This window comes from Chaetodon trifascialis, chromosome 15 (genome assembly GCF_039877785.1).
Source record: "Chaetodon trifascialis isolate fChaTrf1 chromosome 15, fChaTrf1.hap1, whole genome shotgun sequence".
NCBI lineage: Eukaryota > Metazoa > Chordata > Actinopteri > Chaetodontiformes > Chaetodontidae > Chaetodon > Chaetodon trifascialis.
The window spans coordinates 5,689,985-5,710,458 of NC_092070.1; the positions used below are offsets into that span (position 1 = coordinate 5,689,985).

General features: G+C 41.2%; 1 protein-coding gene across 2 annotated transcripts in view; it reads right to left on the minus strand.

The window, feature by feature from the left end:
• Positions 1–20,347, minus strand: part of hdac5 (histone deacetylase 5) — a 60,134-nt gene extending 39,787 nt beyond the window's left edge. The window contains exons 1-3 of one of the 2 annotated variants that reach the window (XM_070980834.1): positions 20,131–20,347; positions 9,070–9,143; positions 3,131–3,291 (exon numbers count right to left, since the gene is read on the minus strand). In XM_070980834.1, coding sequence (XP_070836935.1) covers positions 3,131–3,203 — 73 coding nt within the window. In that variant the 5' untranslated portion in view covers positions 3,204–3,291; positions 9,070–9,143; positions 20,131–20,347. The remainder of the gene's footprint in view (positions 1–3,130; positions 3,292–9,069; positions 9,144–20,130) is intronic. The other variant, XM_070980832.1, reaches the window with a different exon arrangement.
• Positions 20,348–20,474: the final 127 nt, after the last annotated feature.

Below are 20,474 nucleotides of genomic sequence, written 5' to 3' on the forward strand. Positions count from 1 at the left end.
ATCTGTTAAAGGTGTGTGTGTGTGTGTGTGTGTGTGTGTGTGTGTGTGTGTGTGTGTGTGTGTGTGTGTGTGTGTGTGTGTGCCTGCCTGCTTGCCTGCCTACTGCAGTAGCTCAGTGGATGACTCATCTCTGCGTTTCTATTTGAGGCGCATCAACCCCTGGAGTCATACTGCTGTCTGTGTGTGTGTGTGTGTGTGTGTGTGTGTGTGTGTGTGTGTGTGTGTGTGTGTGTGTGTGTGTGTGGTGTGTGTGTGTGTGTGTGTCTGTTATGTACTATATCTGTATCCATGACAACCAAATTACAGTCAGTCAGTAAACTAGTCACTCAGTCTGAGGCAAAGGTGTCAAAAAAACCTCAGGTGTCTTGACTGTGTGCTACCCAATTAATCCAATTAATCTGCCATCCATTGATTGTCAACACACACACACACAAGAATATAGTAAATAACATTTACATTATTTGTTGGGAAATAATACGGAACAACGCTGTCACAGAAGCTCTCACACCAGTTTATCCATTTGGAATATATCCACCAACACTATGACACTGTGCCATAACATCATGCAAATCTAAGCTATTACAAACCCACCAATGTTTCATTATTTACTCACCTTTGGCTTTTACTTGTCTTTTTTATATTAATTTCTTGTTTTTCTTCACTATTTTCTGTTTTTTAGCCATGCTAGCAAAGTGGCTCTAAGGATGGAAATGTCGGTCACTTTGGTCCAAACTGCAATATCTCAACAACTACTGGATGGATTGGCATGTCATTTTGTATTGACACGCACAGTCCTCAGATGATGAATGCCCAGGTGATCTCCTTTGACTTTTCCTCTCGCACCATCATCAGGTTACATTTGTGACATTTGTGGTATTGGGAAACAGTGGCAGAGTGACCCCTAAATTCCACCAGGCATGGCTGCGCTACGTTCTGCCTGCGATGTGGCCACCAGCACTGATCGCAGCCATTCTAGACAATGCTTGCAATTCCACCAGGCGTCCCAGAGGCAGCTCTACGCTGTGCTCCACCGAGAATACTAGTCTATTTTTGACGGACAGTGCCTCAAGCTGCCCAGAGCAGATCAAGCCAGGCAGGAAGTCGACACACAAACAGCATAGAGAATTGGGTAAATTTTCAATACTCTGTGCAGACTCCCAATCATATATCAAAAACAAACACAATTAAAACAAACAAGTAAAGAAACCACTTCACTGCGTAGCCTACTTACCCCTGACAGAGGGACAAATATCAAGAAAAAAATTACCAAATCAGCAAAATCTGAACAAGAGAACATTTCTGAAATGCTCCAAGTGGGGCTGCATGGCAGACACAACAAACCGCACTGCAGCCAGAACGCAATGCAGCCATGCCCAATGGAATACTTTAACTGTGCTAAAGAGCAGCTAGCTAGAAACACTCTCCACCTCAGGTCCACATTGCCCATTCCCATGATGGCAAGGACAGGATGCGCCAGTGGACAATGTGGTGAATGGACACACTGATCAGCAGATACAGGTTAGCTGCACTGGCTAGCTAAAAGGCAGCACCAGCACAAATCCACTTAGTTATCTGTGCAATATAACTCCTTTGGTATTTACATTTGATACCGAATGACAAGGCATTATACTTGATAGTATAAAACCAATTCATTCAGTGCCATGAAAGTATCAAAGTTCAGTACCCATTCCTAACCCTGGTTACCATTAACCCTGAGGCAGCAATGTGCCTATGTACAGCGTGACAAAGCTGCGAGCATAGCTGAATACTGCTTTTGATTTTATTGCTGTAATAGAACTAAGGATTGACTTTCTATTCTATAGGTAGTAGCAAATGAGTGAACAAGGGAGTGACTTCCAACACAGTCAACACTACCATGCTGATGTTTGGCAAGTAAAACGTTTAGCATGTTTGACACTGTTTTTTTAGTGTGTTACCATGCTAACATTAGCTAATTAGCAATGAACACATAGTAAAACTGAGCCTGATGGGAATGTCATTTGTTTTGCACATATTTGGTCATAAATCATTGTACAAATTTTGACCTGATGATGGCGAGGTGAAGTCAGTTATTACAATTCATCCTGAGGGGGGATATGAACAGCCATACCCAATATCATGGCATCCCATACAACTGTTGACATTTCAGTCTGGACCATAGTGGTGGGCTGACAGGCTGACCTGTCACTCTCTAAAGCTATTTGTGCTAATACCGCTGAAAAAAAGCCATATTTGTGACTAAACTGCTTGTATAATATGTTCATTATTCTGATAAAAAGGAAAGTCTCCCTGATCATGAAAATGTTCACAAATACTGTACACTGTATTGTTTGACTGACACTGCAACGGAAATAGTAAACAATAGAAAGAAAAACATACGTTATACTGTATAGGCTTCAGAGCATTTCAAATGAAACAGTTTGGTGAGTGACACTCAGCCATATCACTGCTGTCATAAACAGATGCACAGGTATTGGCTTATCACTGAAGGGCAGCAGAGCAACATACAGTGTGATGATATGACTGGTTCTCTTATTGACTTCAGTTGCATCAGCTGGAAAGAGCTACAAGAAAGCTTCAAATATCTCAGTCCTTCTCAGACTGTTTACCCCCAGTCAGTAGACTGAGCTGCTCAACAGCTCAATAAAATTCCCTTACTATAAATGACTGAGCTGACAAGTGTAACAACAGACCACACAACTGAGGTAATCCGACCCCAAGAAAAACGGATAAATCTTGCATTGCTCATATGGATTCAACCAGGATGGCAAATCTTTGACACAGTAAATACAGAAATCATGCACAAGAATGACAACCTGTACTGGTATTGGGTGTGGTTACCCCCCCACATACCAGTACCCCCCACATCCCCCCCCCCCCCTTTGTGCTTATACGATAACAATATCTCTGGATAAATCAAAACAGAACAACATTTGACAGGCCAGGGAGTCAGAGTAACTATGTCCTGTCACAAGCCAGTTCCCAATGACTTGGCTATTACCTAAAGCACTAATGTCTGTACTAGCCAACCAGTCAGACACCACTTCATTTGTTAAACCGGTGTAAGCACCTGTCTTACTCCAGTTCTACCAGTATTCACCACAGCAGCTCTTTGAGATGGAAGACTTACCTGAAACATGTGATGAATTCATGAAGGTTGAACCTGGACTTCCCTCCCCAATCCTTCCACTGTGTGCGTGCATTAAAGTGGGTCTTCGGAGTCGGCCATGTGTCGGAGGGCAGACGATGGACAGACAGATGAATCAGACTTTCTCCTCAACGTCAGCTTTTCTGTAAAAGAGAATATAACATCTTCAGCACTTGCTATTCATCTGTTTTTTTTTTTCTGCCTTTCTTCACACAACAGTTAACTGCTCACTAAACCCCACCCCTGAACATCAATTATCCAGTCGTGGTTTAGCAACTGGAACTAGGCAAAGCAAGTCTGTCAAGCTTCAGATTTGCTCCCATGTTGAAATGCTTAAGGTCCATATACAAAGAGTTTGGAAGGTGGAATATACTTCTTTTAGCCTTTCTAAAACCAAAACTACACAACCGAAAGTGTAAGAAGTGGATTAGTGTGTTTAACTGTTTCGATATAAACCACAAACATTAATTTTAGCAGCTACCAAGCTTACTAACTACAGCGGTGACCTAACCCAGACATACTTCCAAGAAACATTTCATTTTTTGTACAGATTACAGTGCAGAAATGCCACAGTCATGATAGCATATCCAAGCTGTAGTATTTTCCTACTGAGTGGAAGTTAGCCAAAGATGATACGTCAGAGTTGAGGCTAATGCTCAAAGCACGAAGTTTACACACCAGGGTTAGGGTTAGGTTAGCACTCCTGGCCAAACCAGTTGAAACATGCTGTCTGAAATGTAAACAACTAGCATGAATCAATTGTCTAAGCATGTCTGCAAACAAAATTCTATCAAAGTTCTATCACTTATATTACTAAGAGTAATAAGCTCTACATTGCGGTATCAGGACAATGGTATTTCTTTATTTCTGCATCTATGTGACACTGTCGCCTCACAGCCAGAAGGTTCCGGGTTCGATTCCCGCCTGGGGCGCTGTGGGCGGGTGCCTGCTGCCCCAAGGAAAGGGGCTTTTCTGTGTGGAGTTTGCATGTTCTGCACATGTTCACCATTAAAAAAAAAAAAAAAACACTAAAAAAATGCAACAGTGGTGATCTTCCAGGTCCACCGCGCCTGGTCTGCCACAGAGGAAGGACTTGCCAGGAAGGGTTAAACACAGAAGAAATAATTTCACTGATGTATGGCATGTGCATATTGCGTACTGTAGTTGTTGTGTGTTCGCCGAAGCATGGCATGTGATGTTGTTGTGATTAATAAAGTAAAGTCTTATCTTATCTTTCAAAATCTTAAACAGGGTTAGGGTTAGGGTGGTGTTCCTTTCAAAATGAAAGTCAGCCAAAAGACAGTGTTTTCAACCAATGGCAGCGCTAACCTTGGCTTTATTAGCTAGCTAGGTAAAGCCAAAAAAATCTCAGAGGACAGTTGTCATTTCAACCACATTTCAACTCAACATTAACCAGGTCAAGATGAGAAGCTGGCGTATGTAAAAGCTTTGCTCTTCTTTGATTTTCCTACAAAGGAGAAAGGTTCTAAAGATAGTGAACAGTACTGTTATGGAGTAACACTGCATTTCCACTGAGATGTATTTCCTGGTGGCTTCTCCTCAGTGTGTACTGTTGTTTTGTCATTGCACAAGGAAATGACAGAGGAAGAAATGTGCTTAATGAACATCCAGAATTCTATGGGCGAGTCAGATAACTTCCTGTAGTCAGTAAAGGTTTCTGGTCAAAGATATAAGCTAATATCCAAACTTTCTCTTCAGTCTGTCCAACTTGTACTTTCCATTTTGTTTTGCTTCTTGAATAAATCTTGCAAGCCCACATTGTTCAGATCTTCATGTTAACCACACATTTGCTTCTTTACTTTCTCCAAATGAAGACATTTTGATGTGTCACAGCTGAAAAGCACAGGTGGAACTAATTACATTAATGAAGACACTGTCTCAGCAATTAGTGAAATGAAATACAGCAGTTGGTGTTGTTATTAGTTCCACCTGTGTTTGACAGGTCAAAATATCTGCTGTGAAAATGTCTATTCAACTTCAGTTTCGCATTTTTAATCCTGGTCATGTCTGATCTTGAGGCATTTGTGTGTGTCATTTGTCACTGTGCCACAGCAACTGACCATAGACATGAAGTTCATGTTCTGGATTATATTACGTCAATAAAATTGGCCTCAGTATTTTTAGCAGTTTCATCAATTTCAGAGTTCAGAGTGATGTTTGTAAACATCTTGTTTTGTCTGACCAACAATCCAAAACCCAAAGATAAACAGTTTCAAATGACAGAAAAGAAAGAAAAGCAGCAAATGCAATCATTGGAGAATAATTAAAGTAGTTATATATGTCATAGTATTGTATTATCATAGTATAGTGTGTATATACCTCTACCATATATTATATGTAACACTAGACTTGAATATATATATATATATATATATATATATATATGTGTGTGTGTGTGTGTGTGTGTGTGTGCGTATGTGTGTGTGTATGTGTGTGTGTGTGTGTCTTCACACATTGTATTTATTAGTCATATTTGAACCTATCTAACATTACATTATGTATACACACTACATTATCTATACACACATCATGGCAGATGGATTTGCAGTGCTGGATTTTTGATCTTTCTGGCACACTTCACTTCAATAGTTTAAGATATTATTACTGTATAGCTCATGAATGTAGTTCTTTACATGTACATTTCCTCCTTTATATCCTGTTCCTTTACAAATTGCATTCAATTTCACTTTTTTTCCTCACTATGTGTGCTGTGTCCTGGACAGAAGTTACATCATATTAAGGAAAGAAGCTGCAGCCTGTTGCTTATTGTGGCTCCCTGGTCCTCTGACGCCACCTACTGGTCTTGTACAGTATACTGTATAAGTATGAGGGAGGGAGAGGGGGAGAGAGAAAGAGACAGAGGGTGGGTGAGAGAGAGAGAGAGAGAGAGAGAGAGAGAGAGAGAGAGAGAGAGAGAGAGAGAGAGAGAGAGAGAGAGAGAGGAACAGGATACACAGAAAAACATCACAGATTCCAACATCCTGAATAACTGTCTTGAATGAATGAATGTATGTATGTGTGTGTGTGTGTGTGTGTGTGTGTGTGTGTGTGTGTGTGTGTGTGTGTACGTGTGTACGTGTGTACGTGTGTGCCACAGGTGACGCTCATGCTACTTAGCCATAATGTGATTTAAAAGAACGTGTTTAGCTCGGATTCCCCTCAACCCACCCTGTGTTTCCACACAAACACACTCATTTGTTCTTCACACCACACGCATACAGGCACACACAGACTCACAGCAGCAACAGCAGGTCTGTCTGAGGTCTGCTGGCTCTGAGCCCAAACACAGATTCCAGTCATTTAATGCTCTTACTGAAGGAGGGGGCATCTAACTGTGGGTGGATTCATCATCATCATCATTATTATTATCAACATCCTCTCCATGTCACCTCAACCCAATGTTTACTGGCTTCAAACTGCAGCTGAACTAATTTTGACTGGTTTACGTGTGAGGTTTAATGATTCACATGCTTGGATAACTGGTAAACACGTACTGTGCACTGAACTGAATAACAGGGAAATTCAGGTGTTCATACATGTAAAATAAATTAATCTAGTACAGTACACTGTCTACTGTGCATGCAGGGTGCAGTAAAAACGTTAGCTTGTTATTGTGACTGATTTCCACAGGTTATAGAGCACACCTGTATATATTTGTTTGTTTTGGGACTGTAATTCAACACTACAGTGCATTTTATTCTTAAATGGTTCAGATGACTAGTATATTAACACCATAAAAAACATTTGGGAATGATTACAATGTGCATCACTAGTTCTGTTACATACATGTTTTAGGACATATAAAAATATTTTGCTTTGAAACATTAGAATATAATACGGGATCAAGTTTAGTTACCTTGCAAAAAAGTGTTAAAATTGCTTCTACTCCACCCACTCAGTGAAAAATCCATAATGAATGTGATTCATAGACTGGACAAGACATCTCCCACATCACTGTGAGGGGTTACATTCTCAGTGTATGTGTGCTGGAGGTTATCATTATCTACATCAAATTCAGTATCAAATCAACTTACTGAATCTGAATCCTGTCAAATCCCCTATTTTATTATTATTTCATACCTAATCTTATTAGGTTTACATTTCAACATTTGCAAGTAACTTAAGGCTTAAAATAACTCTAACTCAAAGATGTCTGATCACCTTTTGTTGGCTGAGAAGTAGGGCTGGGCCGATAAAACGATAGCAATATGTCTCGCGATAGACACGTCATCATTATCAATAAAAAATGCGTTCGATAAAGCATTTGATAATTTTTTTTTCTACGTTGGAAGAAACCTGAAGTTGCGAAGCGAGGTTGGTTGCATGAACAAAGGCACTCGCTCTCAGGTAACTGAGCAACATAGGGAGTAATCGCTAATCGGTGAGAGAGACACACTAACACGCCAATCATGTAACTTTATCAAGTTCGGTTGCGCCATCTCGTTGTCACGTGTTTGTTGCTCCGTGAGGAGTGAGATGAGAAATAGAAAGCGCTGCAGCGAGCGAAGAAATTGTCGATAAAACAGGGAAAGTCAGCTCACCAGTACAGAGTTTTTTGGATTTTATAAGTCGGACCGTAGTCAGACCAATGTGGTCTGTAACTTATGCAAGACTGTCGTCCCCACCAAGACCGGTAACACCACAAACTTATTTAACCACCTTAGCCGCGCTCACTCTTTGGAGCACAGCCGTATTCGCCAATGTCCAACAACATCTGCAACCGCAGCACCACCGCACAAGCAGCTGACCACCATGCAGAGGTATCTGCTTCAGTGCCTGATGACAAAGCATCTAAAAGGCACGAAGACGTAACCGAGACAGCGGCATATCATATAGCTAAAGATATGCTTCACTGAGCACTGAGGAGAAGCCAGGTTATAAACATCTCTTACACGTGCTTTTTTTTTTTTTTAAACACGCAATAAAAATATAATTGAATAGTTCATGTATGTTTAGAGTAAGAAGAGTGACTAAAGTTGTTCATATGTCTAGGCTGGTTTTATAGTTCAGTCAGTGTTACTGTGCTGTCTATCATGTTTGTTTGTTTGTTTGTATGTTACAGATGTCAACTCTACCTCTGTTTCTGCTATGTTTACAAAACACTGCACATATTTGAAAACATTTTATTCACCAGAAGGTGAATCAGCTTGTGAACTTTCTGCACTAAACCTGCAGAAAAAAAGTTCTCAGGTTTCTCTCTGTTTACATTTTTACACTTTTTTTACATTTATTATTTGAGTGTTTTCCATGGTTGTGTTGACATTTCCTTTCTGCCTTGATAGCTGAGGGGATTATAAATATATAAATATAAAATGTTTCTCCTGGTCCTTATTTTAAATAGGTGATAAAAAATATCAATAATTATCGATATCGACCAATATAAAACACTTATATCGTGATAGAGTTTTCAGCCATATCACCCGGCCCTACTGAGAAGGCAGAAACTCTACAGTTGGAGTGACAGCCTTGTGACCTGAGATGAGCAGCATAACATATGGTATGAAATGCTAAAAAAAATTTATTAGCATCAGAGTTTAATAATTCTGGATATTTTGCAGACCAGGAACTGCATCTATGGAACTGGCTCTTGTGCAGTTTCCAGACTAGTTAAGATGTCACACGTCATGCTCATATGTATAAGTGTTAAATTAAGATTTAATATGAGCACAGAGAAGCAAAATTAATTTTTAATGCTGAAAATGCCTCATATACTGTTTATAAACATTTGCAGGCTACAGTATATGAAGAAGCTGGCTTAACACTGAGTCTTTCCACACTGGTGCAGCTGCATTTCTGCTGGAAAATGTTCACTATAGCTAAAGTGACAACATCTCTAAAATGAGTGTTAGTAGCAACAACAACAACAACAACAAAACAAAGACAACAACAAAGGTTCTTACCAGGAACATTGCACAAGCCCCTGTGGTCGTGTTGGCAATGTCCTGAAGCCTGAACAGGAGGGCTGGCAATCAGTCTGGACGAAGCAACACAGTGTCTAGCATAATTTTCATTAATCTGATGTTTATAGTTTTGGACTGTAAATTTCAGGAAATAGTCAATTTCCTAAAGCCCAAGATGAAGTCTTCAAATGGCTCGTCTGACCAACAGTCCAAAACTAGGGATCTTCATGATTTATCATTGATCGATTAACTGCCCTTAAGAATTTAACTGATTAAAAATGCATTAACTGACAATAAACGTATGTTTTGCGTGTCATTTCTCCAGAGCTTACAGTAACTTTTATACGACAAGAGGAGGTGCTTCTCCTTTGCTCCTCAGAAAAAACTACAGGCACAACACAGGAAGTGGTCGGTGGGAAATGGAGAGGCAAGATGAAAAGGGCAAAACGTAGTCCTGTGGGGAAGCATTACACTGTAAAAGAGAACAATGCTCAATGTAAATATTGCAACACCATTACAATTATACAACTCCAGTATGTCATTGTTGTACCACCTGAAAAGTCAGCACCCAACAATTTCAGTACAAGTCAAAAGTGGAACACTGTCCTCCTAACAAACTATCATGTTTGTGTTAGTTAGAGGTGGCTATAGCAAGCGGCAACCGCCAGGGCTAAGAAAATACTGATGACTGCAGTTCCTCAAATGGCCACTTGAGCAAGTCTCCACAAGTGAATCAATCCCCACTTTCATAGCAGAAACAGACGTGTTTACAGCCCGGTACAGACCGGTTGGTCTCTATAGCCAATTTCCCCATTCCCCCTTACCCTAACAGTACAGGGGGTGAATTTTTTCTAAAACTCATTTATTTAAATTATACTAAAGCTTAGTTTTGCAGAATTATGGGCATGGCCGCTTTGAGAGTTGACAACCTTGTTTCATTCAGCATACCTCTGTTCCATCCATGCTCCACCTCGTAGCCCATTTTTGGATAAGCCAGGAGTTTATCTGAGTCAGGCATTGCCAAGATGGCAACAGCCGGAGTCACTGTCACTGAGCTTCACAAAGGCTCTTCATAAACCAGTGGCTAACATCATGGAGACTTCGTCCATGTTTTATACAGTCTATTGGCTGCAGTTATGTGCAGATGTAATAACTAGGCTATGCTTTATGGTGGAAAAGGACACGATGCCTGTAAACATGGTGGATGGTAATGAAGTTCCTGAGCCACTGAACTACATCGAGCCAGGCTATCGCATCCTCTCAAAAGGTACAATTACTAGCCATGTGGAGAGTCGGTACAATCATAAGAAAGACGGGTTTAAGGTGGAGTTGCTTCAACCAACAAGATGGCCTTACTGACTGACTGACAGCTACATACCACTACATCAGAAGAAAAGTCAGCTGAAAAACTGAACCAGGCTGTGCAGACATGGGGGCTAGCTAATCAAGTGACAACCCATGTACATGACAATGCAAAAAAATATTGTGCAGCAAACAACTGCACTTGTCACAAAATACAAAATACCCCTCGAATCTCTTGACTCTGACTGGTCAATAGAGGTGTTGATCATCAAAATTGACCAATTGGTCTAACTGTGCAGTTAGTTTCACTGCTCTGTCTCATTTACATATGAATGAGCAGAGCGCTCACAGAGGACTCTGCTGAGCAGCCCGAAGTGTTATTTTACTGTTTTATTTGGTATTTTGGTTTGGTATTTGGTTATTTCGTCCTTTTATGAGAGCTAAGAACAATAGCAAGCAGAAAAAGGCTGAAAAACTGTTTTCAACAGAGGAGTTTCTCCGTGTGCTTGGACAAGATAACGGTACTCTGCTCAGACGCGCCTAAATGAGCACCTGGATATACCTGTGTTAAAACATCTGTACGACTGCTCGGGTTCATTCTTAGCATGTACTTTTGTCACCTTTTCCTCGAGTAAAGATTCAACCAGATACATTGAACGGAGTGGACTTCATGTTTGTTATGACGATGCTACAATTATGTTAGACCCCTATAGACCGATAAGCGCAGCATTTTTTTTTAATGACGGTAATGAAACTGATACCGTTGCTATTTTTAGATACCGCAGGATACCTTATTACCGTATTACCACCCAAACCTAGTAGACATACGCTATTTTCGTCTTTTTGTTACATGTGCATGTAATTTCGTGGGGTATGAATTATGTTTCGTTTGGGTGGCAACGCTTGGTAAAGGCTTTTAGCTGAGTTTTTCCCCGTCATTCTGATTAGGATGACCATCTGCACTGCATGCATCTCACGCTGCCCTTTGTATAGGCGGCGTTCTTATTGAACAGTACAAGTCGGGGATTGCAACTTGGTTTAAGTATTTTCTGCTTGGTATTTCACACCTGGGATCCCATGCTTGATCATCTGCCTGAAGCCTTCTTTTTTTACAGTGTTATGCGGGACCATGTCTTTGGCCACCATTTTTTTTTTCTGTTACAGGGAGTCCCTCTAGTCAACACGCCTTGAAGTGACATTTGGCTCGATTTTTCATTTGCTTTTCCCATGTTACCTGCTGATGTGGAGGGCACTGATCTTAACTCCGTACATTCTTGATATTCCAAGACATGCTTGCAGCTAAGTGGTGGAGCAAGTTGCTCGTGTTGCCGCCTCCGGCAACAAATTTAGCCCAACAACAAAAAACAACAGACACGACTCCTCTTTTTGGAAGTTCTTCTGTGTCATCATGTTCTACTAGTCCTGCATCTTCAATTTTGGAACTTTCAATGTCTGTCCCATCCATCTTCACCGTAATGTAACACCAGAGCACTACAGTTTACCCTCACCATGCCCCACAACATGCCTGTTTAGAAGCGCAACATTGAAAACGGTCCCATCTGAAATAGTGTTGTGTGGCACAGAGTTCCAGACGTTGTGCAATCACATACACCCGTGTGGTGGTATATTAAAAATTCATATCATAACAAAAATATACACCGGTACTCGGTGTGAACCGGTATACCGCCCAGCCCTACTAACAGGCATTCTGCTCCATGCTTCTCGCAACGATGGACTTGCCAGCCATGTGCACTGGGTCATTGCTGCAGCTGGGAAACTGGTGAGACACGTCAATCATGGCATCGTAGCAATGGAGAGCAAGCAGCAACAAATGACACTACCAGCTCACTGGCTCAGTTCTGCAAAACAAGATGGAACTCTGTTTACAAGATACTGGAAAGAGCTAGAGCAGCGCTGAAGAGGATGCAGTGCCAGTCTTGGAAGGACTCAAGTGTGCCATTCCCATTGTGTCTGCTGAAAAAGACGTCTCAATCCCTGACACGTATGGAATGATGGTGCACTAACTACATTGCTCATTTTGCCCTAGTCATCCTGGATTATTATTTTATCACAAGTTAAATTGCGCTCTATCTTCTTAATTTGACTGAAACCATTTATTGGCTTAATTAGAACTGCCACTGTAAATGCGCATGCAAATGTAACTTAAGGTAACTCATAAATACCTATAATTTGTTTGCACAAGTGCCTTCCATGAGATGGCATCATCAATGTTAGACCCTCACCACGAACAACTTGGATCGTACATGCCAATGCTAATCTGCTAGCACTGGCAGCAGCAGAGCCATTTGGTGATGTGGCTGCTGCAACTGAATTGAGTCACATTATGGCCAGCAGAGATGAAGACAGAGGAATAGGCCTCTGATGAATAGGGAGCCAGGACTCGGATGGAGGACAGTATTGCTACAGTCATGGTACTACTCTTTGGAGACCAGTACTTTTCAAATGCATCCAACAGTGCTGAAACTGAAGTAAAACTTCCTCTGCAACAAACCCACTCCTCTGAATGTAAACCTCATTAACTGGTCAAAAGCAAACATAAAACTGGTCCGTTGAATAAGGACAGGCAGAGAGCAGCTGTTTCAGGCGAGAGCCTTATTGCTTTATTATTGTGCTCATCTAAATTCTTATGCAGGAACATAACTATTGTGTCACTGTTTAAATAAAACTTCAACTGAGAAAACAAGGCGTGTTTTGTATCTTATTGCTAATGATTAATCAATAATTGATTGTTAACCTATTCAGCTATCTGCAGATAAATTTTCTTCCAATCCACTAATCAATTAAATGACTAATGGTCTCAGCTCTACATGCCATGGCCCACTTGCACTGAAAACGTTATCTCAATATCAATAGCTCTAATTAAGTCAAATATTTTTGTTCTGCTCTTCATTAGGTCAGGTGACTATAAGCTTTTGTTTTGATGATGTCCATTTTTAACAGGCTACAGGTGCATTTAGTTTAAGGAAAGTGAGAAACATGCATTTTAATGCAATACACCATGATCGGAATGTGATGGGTCTGCCGAACCACATCTGTGTGGCATTCGTAGTCTACAGGAAATACAGATATTTGCTTTTAGCTAAGATAAAATAAAACTTTTTCCAATTTATAGCACAAGCAAGCACAAGACTGCAAGACACACCTGTAATTACTGATTATACAGATATTCTGTAGCATGATAGCGCCAAAAGACACGTTACAGAACTGCATGAAAAATTAAAACAATACTGGTGGGAGTGAATGATATAAAATAAGAAATTACTGTGTGTGTGTGAGAGAGAGAGAGAGAGAGAGAGAGAGAGAGAGAGAGAGAGAGAGAGAGACATTGTCTGTGCAGCTGATCTGCTGTAAGTAAGGCATGTAATTTATCTAGTAAGAGAGAAGTCTATACTGCTACCCACCCAGACAAACTGACACAATGTTTTTTATACAAATAAAGGAATAAAGGAAAAGATAATTAAAAATCCTTCATAGAGTTTTGGAAAGTTTATAGAGGGAGGCCGATTTGTGCCATCTCAAATTACTCACACACAGGTTCTGGCCTGAAGAACAGAAATCTGATCTCAATGGTGATAATGAGAACGTATTAAAAATACCAGGTCTAAACACAAAGACAAGATTAGATCCAGATCCCTTTTCAATACCAGGTGTAAATGGGTTGTGGTTTAAAGCTGAAACAATCAACTGCTGACTGATGGATAAGTCGCCAGTAATTGGTTCAACCATCCTGACTGCAAGCATATCCTGCTTTTCTGTGTTTTATATCACGGTCAACTGATTATCTTCTGGTAATCTTTGGATAAATTGAGACAAGCATTTTAAAATATTTCCTGACACTACACAGACAATTAATTGATCAAATGTGAAAATAATTGTCATCTTTATATACTGTAAGTAATCATAAATTGCAGTTGCAGCTAATTGTTAATGCACAATGAAAACTAACAAAAGCAAAACCTGAATTCGAATTAAGAGCCGTAATTAATAAGTGTGCACCCAAATGGTCTTGACAATTTCTGGCCAACGCTGCCCTTACAGTAAGTGGCGTTTCTCCAACTCCACCAACTCTGGAAAGAAGTCACAGGAAGTCCGTGTCACAGCAGCAACTGGGCTGGGTGTCAGGGCCGAGATAATGGGATGAAATGCTGTGGGTGAGTGCACGTTCGTGTGTGTCTGTGTGTGTGTGTGGACTTAGGTTATGGAGCTAACTAGCTGTGACAGACTAACCTGCTGGCCAACTGCTCCATTAGCCTAATGACATGCAGACCAACACAAAGACCACACACAAAGAATGAGAGACAGGAAGACTGACAGAAAGACACAAAGAAAATCAGCAAGAAAGAAAGAAAGAAAGAAAGAAAGAAAGAAAGAAAGAAAGAAAGAAAGAAAGAAATAGTCAGTTTGAAAATAGAACAAGCTACCACTTGAGTCATGTGTCTCAATGTTGCCAAAGCATCAAGAAATTTCAAATTTTCTCTCTCTCTTTCTCTCACTCTGCCTCCCTCTCTCTGCTGCTGCCTCCTCCTCCTCCTCCTCCTCCTCCTCTTCACACCAACATTTCCTAAAATACCTGGCCCCTCCCATTCTGGAGAGGAGCAGGAAGTGCTGCCTGGCAACCAGGGAGCTGGCTGCCGTGGTAACGGTTCACCTGAGCACCTCTTCCCTAAACAAACAGCAAGTGTGAGCGAGTGAGAGAACAGGATGTAGAGTCCGACTGTCTGTCTTTGAACAGTATCTGTTTGTAGTCTATATTTCTTGCTCGTTCCCACTGCTTTTTCCATCTCTCTCTCTCTCTCTCACACACACACACACACACACACACACACACACACACACACACACACACACTCAGACTCACACACTCAGACTCAGACTCTCACACACACAGACACACACACACACACACACACACACACACACACACACACACACACACACACACACACACACCTCTCCAGCTGGCTCAAGGAGAAAGGAGACAAATACGCATATTGCAACACACAGAAACAGTTTCTGTCCTTTCAGGAGTGACATGAGGACAGCATACATTAAAGATTACTGTTCCATGGAGAATTGCAATGAGAAGTTGCAGCTCTACATATACTGACCACCTATTATCACATGATTAATTGTTTTAATCAGCAGAAAATTTATCCACAACTATTTGGGTATTCAATTAATTGTTATTTTTCAAGCAAAAAATGCCAAAACTCCTTCGGCTGCAGCTTCTCACATGTGAGGATTTACTGTTTTTCCATGTCTTAACATGACAGTAAACTAAATACAAACAAGACACCACACAAACAGCCCGCCACACAACAAAGAGACTCAGGTCATGACCAGCTTCACGCTTACTGACATCTCTTTAAGCATTTTCTGTAAGTGCATAAGTGAGCAAAATGTCTTGTTTCATCAGGCTCCCATGTCAATCAGGAGGACACATGTAATATAGTGTAGTGAAGGTCAGGACCCCCAACACAGAGTCACAAGGTAAATGTGAGGAGGGGCCAGATACACAGATGACGAAAGTAGAGCAAACTTATTTCCACTACACCAATCCTTGTGTTTTTACTCATATATTTGCCTTATTTTTGTTAAGTAGCGGCTAATTTTATCTCCGCAGGACTCTTAAAATTACTTAAATCTGCATTACCTGTTTTTCTTGGCTACCTGGGGGCAGTGGAAACAAGTTGTGAATACAACATTAACATATTATCACACATCCAGCAGCTACAGTGCAACATTATATCAGTCTGTCTCCTAAACGTTCCACTATATTCACAAGCCAAATGCTAACTGTGTCTGTCTACTGTGTGGTGCTGAGCAGCTAGTGTAAAGTTGCTTTTTAGAGCTTTTTCACTGAAAACAGCTGCATGCTGTGGCTGAAAATGGCAATGAGCTGGAACTCCCTATAAAGCTCCGTAAAGCTGAAGATGAAGGTGATAATTATCTGCAGGTTTATCACTGTGAGGGACCCCTTTCACATTGTTATCTTATTTTTCTATCACGTACGTATTTGATACGTTGTTTATAAAAATATCGATTATAGCCACTTTAAATAGAACACAGCAGTAGATGCAGCCTCATTTCAAGGGGTTACAATCCAAAAGGTACATTTTACCAAGGACATTTGATGGCATCACCTTAGGCTTTAGTTTTAAGTTTTATAGACCAAATGATAAATATAGAAAAAAAATGACTGAGCTGTCCTTATGTCTTAAGCCTTGCTGTTGATTCCCGAGTTGATGCATTTTAGAGAGGAATATTAAAAAATAGGTGCATTACTACAAAATCGATCATCTCAAGTGAACTGGGAATTGAGTGGGTGTCTTCGTCCCAGCTGTTGCGTTTAGGTTTAAATTACATCTACATCTGGCAGAACTGAATAAAGTGCCACAGACCAAAGTAGAATAGTCCTCATATAAATTCTGTACACTGGAGGTAAAAGTCAGCGGCATGGCCCTTAATGCTCTTATGTAACTAATGGAGTAACCCTTGACTTGGAAGATCTGACCCCTGTGCATGATAGAGCTGCAAATCCCTCACCACCATCCTTCAAACCAGACTATGACCAGCTGGAATGATGTGGGGGGTCAAGCCCTACAGGGAGGAGGGGCCATGGATGGTGAGAACGGGATACAGTGTTTCAAGATGGTGCCCCCTTTCTTTCCTAAGGCTGATATGCAGCACATAAGCAGGTAGTTCTTCAGGCTTCCACATTTCCGGGCCCACAGAGTACTTGTCTGGTTGAATTTACTGACAGCCAGAATAACAAGAATTTCTGAATAGAGGTGGTCATGACACCTTATTTTATTGTAAGACTGTACTGCTTCAACTGTGACACAACAAAAAATAATTAATAATAAAAGGTGTCTGTTATTTTCAGTACCATGATGCAATGGAAGGAAGGAAATTTAAATTTAAAGAAGGAAGGACAAAGGTGAATTAAAGGATTACAGGGTGAGGAGAGCCAGGATGAAAAAAAGCAGAGACAGAGTAGGATGCAGTGAACAAACTTCTACAGCAGCTATCAGAACTACAAAAAAAATCATGTCTATCCAACTACCCACCAATCTCCCTATAGAAGCTACCTATATATGTGGAGGATTGATGCCTCACAATCTTGACAGACTGGTTAGAGGCATTTTACATGAGAGGAATCTATTTTTGTCATATGCATTTGTGGGACATCACGGGTCCCAAAGAGCACTGAAAGATGATAAAATCTTTAGCACTTCAAATGGCAGAAGTAGTGCATAGAGATGGAATTAAAGTGGTCTGTGATGTGTTAGATGTGTACTGGGCAGCATCACTACATAGTACCACTTTTGGACATGATGGCGTTACTGATGCGTGTGCTGTGTCTCTAGAGCAGAACAAGTTAGTGCGTGTATCCTAACTATGTCATACCACTCATGTATGAATACAGAATTCAGTGCCTTTGAGGTGGAGCCTGTCTGGTCAATTGCTACTGCAGAGTAATGTGACAATATCCCAACTAAGTTCTCATCTGTTGGTTCCCCAAGTTAGCTAGCTATCCTGAGACTCATGCAAATGCCAAACTACCAGAGTCTGCACAACCAGTCCACAGCAACACCCGACAAGTTTGAGTGGGTCGCAATTTCCACAGGGAAGCCACAGCTACAGTGCTAATCATCACTGAGAAAGCTTCCACTTTCTGGTGGAAGTAATATGTTGAAAAGATTCTTTAGGATGGCAAAGACACAGGATTTGCTAGGACACTCCCAAATTCCCTTTCTTCAGTCAACAGAAATTTAATGAGCAGTCTTTTGTTCATATACAGATGATGTGATACCGTCCAGCAGTCCACCTCTGCTGGAAGCATCATTCTTAACTACTATCTTGGGCAAAACATTGCACTTTCACCGTCGGTTCTATCATTTGCATACATCTGGAGACTTCCATCCTTAAGTTAATAAAAACATCGAAAAGGTGAAGACTGTCGTCATGAGATAAAGGTAGCCTACTTTATATTTTTAGTTGATATAAGCATTTGCATGAGGCTGTAGACCTGTAGACAAATGGTCACCTTTTTACAGGCGCTGAATGACATGCTTTAGCCGCTCCATGGCATGCTGAGTCATGACTGTCGGTGTTTTTACGCCAGTGGATCTGTGTTACCACTTGAGAGCAGCACCAAACCTTGATGTTCTTTGCACTCAGCCAAGCTGTGTCAATGAGATGGCCTTAAACTTCAGCTTTTAAGTCTGGATATGCTCAGCTTTCATTATTTTTTAGTACGAAAGATTTCTATGGTTTGGATCCCCTGGGCGGCCACCTAAAGGTTGAACACAGGCCACTACTGTTTAATTGATAAAAGTGACTTTTTTGCACTTTTTCTTAGCAGACACAATTCAAATATTGCAAGGGAGAAATGATAAAAGCCGACAAAGGCACACTACGCAAACCACAAAGCCTCTGACAGAGATGGAGGTATGAGGCATACAGAGTCCTGGTCCTACTTTAAAGTAGGCGGTATGTGGTAGTGATAGTTGTTCCAACACATATGTCGTACATATATAAGGAAGAATCTGGGCTTGCTTACACAGATAGCTGCTTGTGACTGTGGAATCATAGTCTAACAACTGCACCTGTATATGCTTTTGGACCCATTTTAATCAGGATGATTTATAATCCAATGCACGAAAACATCACAGACAAACTATTGAGAGCTATCCCCTGTTGCTGTCCAGTCAGCTGCACAAAAGCATCATCTCCAGGGCCTTTCTTTTGTGGGATTCTTTGTCATTCAAAAAAACAAAAAACGACATAGCCAGCAGCAAAGTCAGTTTTGTTGTGAGCTTTTCCTCATTCTTTGACAGCAACCCAGGTAAATGTCATGTGCCAGACACAACTTGGCGACTGATACGCGGTTTGACAGCAAAATGTACAACACTGTGCAAGATGTTCTCAAACTGACAGATGACACGGAAAATAATGTCATGAAGTAAAAGGTTGCCACATTTCATGCTGTGCATCAACTTGATCATTTGGAAGAAGTTGCTGTCCTCACTGACAACGCAACTGAAGGAAGACTCAGCACAATGCCAGACACCTTCAAGAATAGGAATGTGAGCGCAATGTACAAATAAGGGGCCTCATTCACAGATTTAAGTGTACATTGGACAATACAGAGTATAACATAATGCTACACTGGTTTATAGCTTTCTTTCTAGCTTTCAGAGGATGACTTCTGATACTCACTTGCTAGCAGCTATTGTGTTACCAGGGTATTTGGTTAGATGTTCAACACTGATAGCCACTGTTGGCTTCTAGCCACGAACCATCGGTGCAGAGGGTTAACAACTACTGTCCCCTGTTAGCTTTAGGCTTGTACTGAAGCTGGGGGCTGTTGAACTTACTTGTGCCACAGTTAGCTGCTAGCTATTTATTTATTTCTTGGTGAATAACTGCCGGCACACATGTAACTATTGTATGATAGCAAATATAGCTGTTAGGTGTTACCTGTGGCTCGTTAGCTGCCGTATCTGTCAGGTGTCAGCTGGTGTCCTTTAGCTAGCTGCAGTAGTATGGTAAGTGGTACTAAGTTAACAATGACGTTAACTGTATTCAAGTGTACTTAGGCAATGACTTAGCAAGCACGAGATTTCACTCCTCAATCTGGAGACATTCTTCAAAACCCCTTTGACTGCCTGTCGGTAGGTATATCCTTGTACAGTCACGCACGCACACGCTCGCTCATAAACCACACTGTACCGTGGATGTCGGCGGGTCCTCCTGGAACACGTATTAGCGCAGAGGTCGCTTCCTCCCGGCTTTGGTTTCCGCCGAGGCTCGGTGTGTCCTCTTCGTAGAGCTCCTCTGCGCTCTTTTTTCACATGAAAACGTGTAATTTAACAAGCAGGACGCGTTTCACCTCCTCCATATTTACAGTCTGCCTCTCTCGCCCTCTCACTCTCTCCCTCGCGCTCTCTCTCCCACCACCAACAACAACATTATTGACGTCCTCCTCCTGCCACGTGACCAGTCTGCTGGGGCTAAAAATAGACTCAATAGAAACCAATGGAGGCAGACAGACATGGTAGAGATAGGCAGGCGGA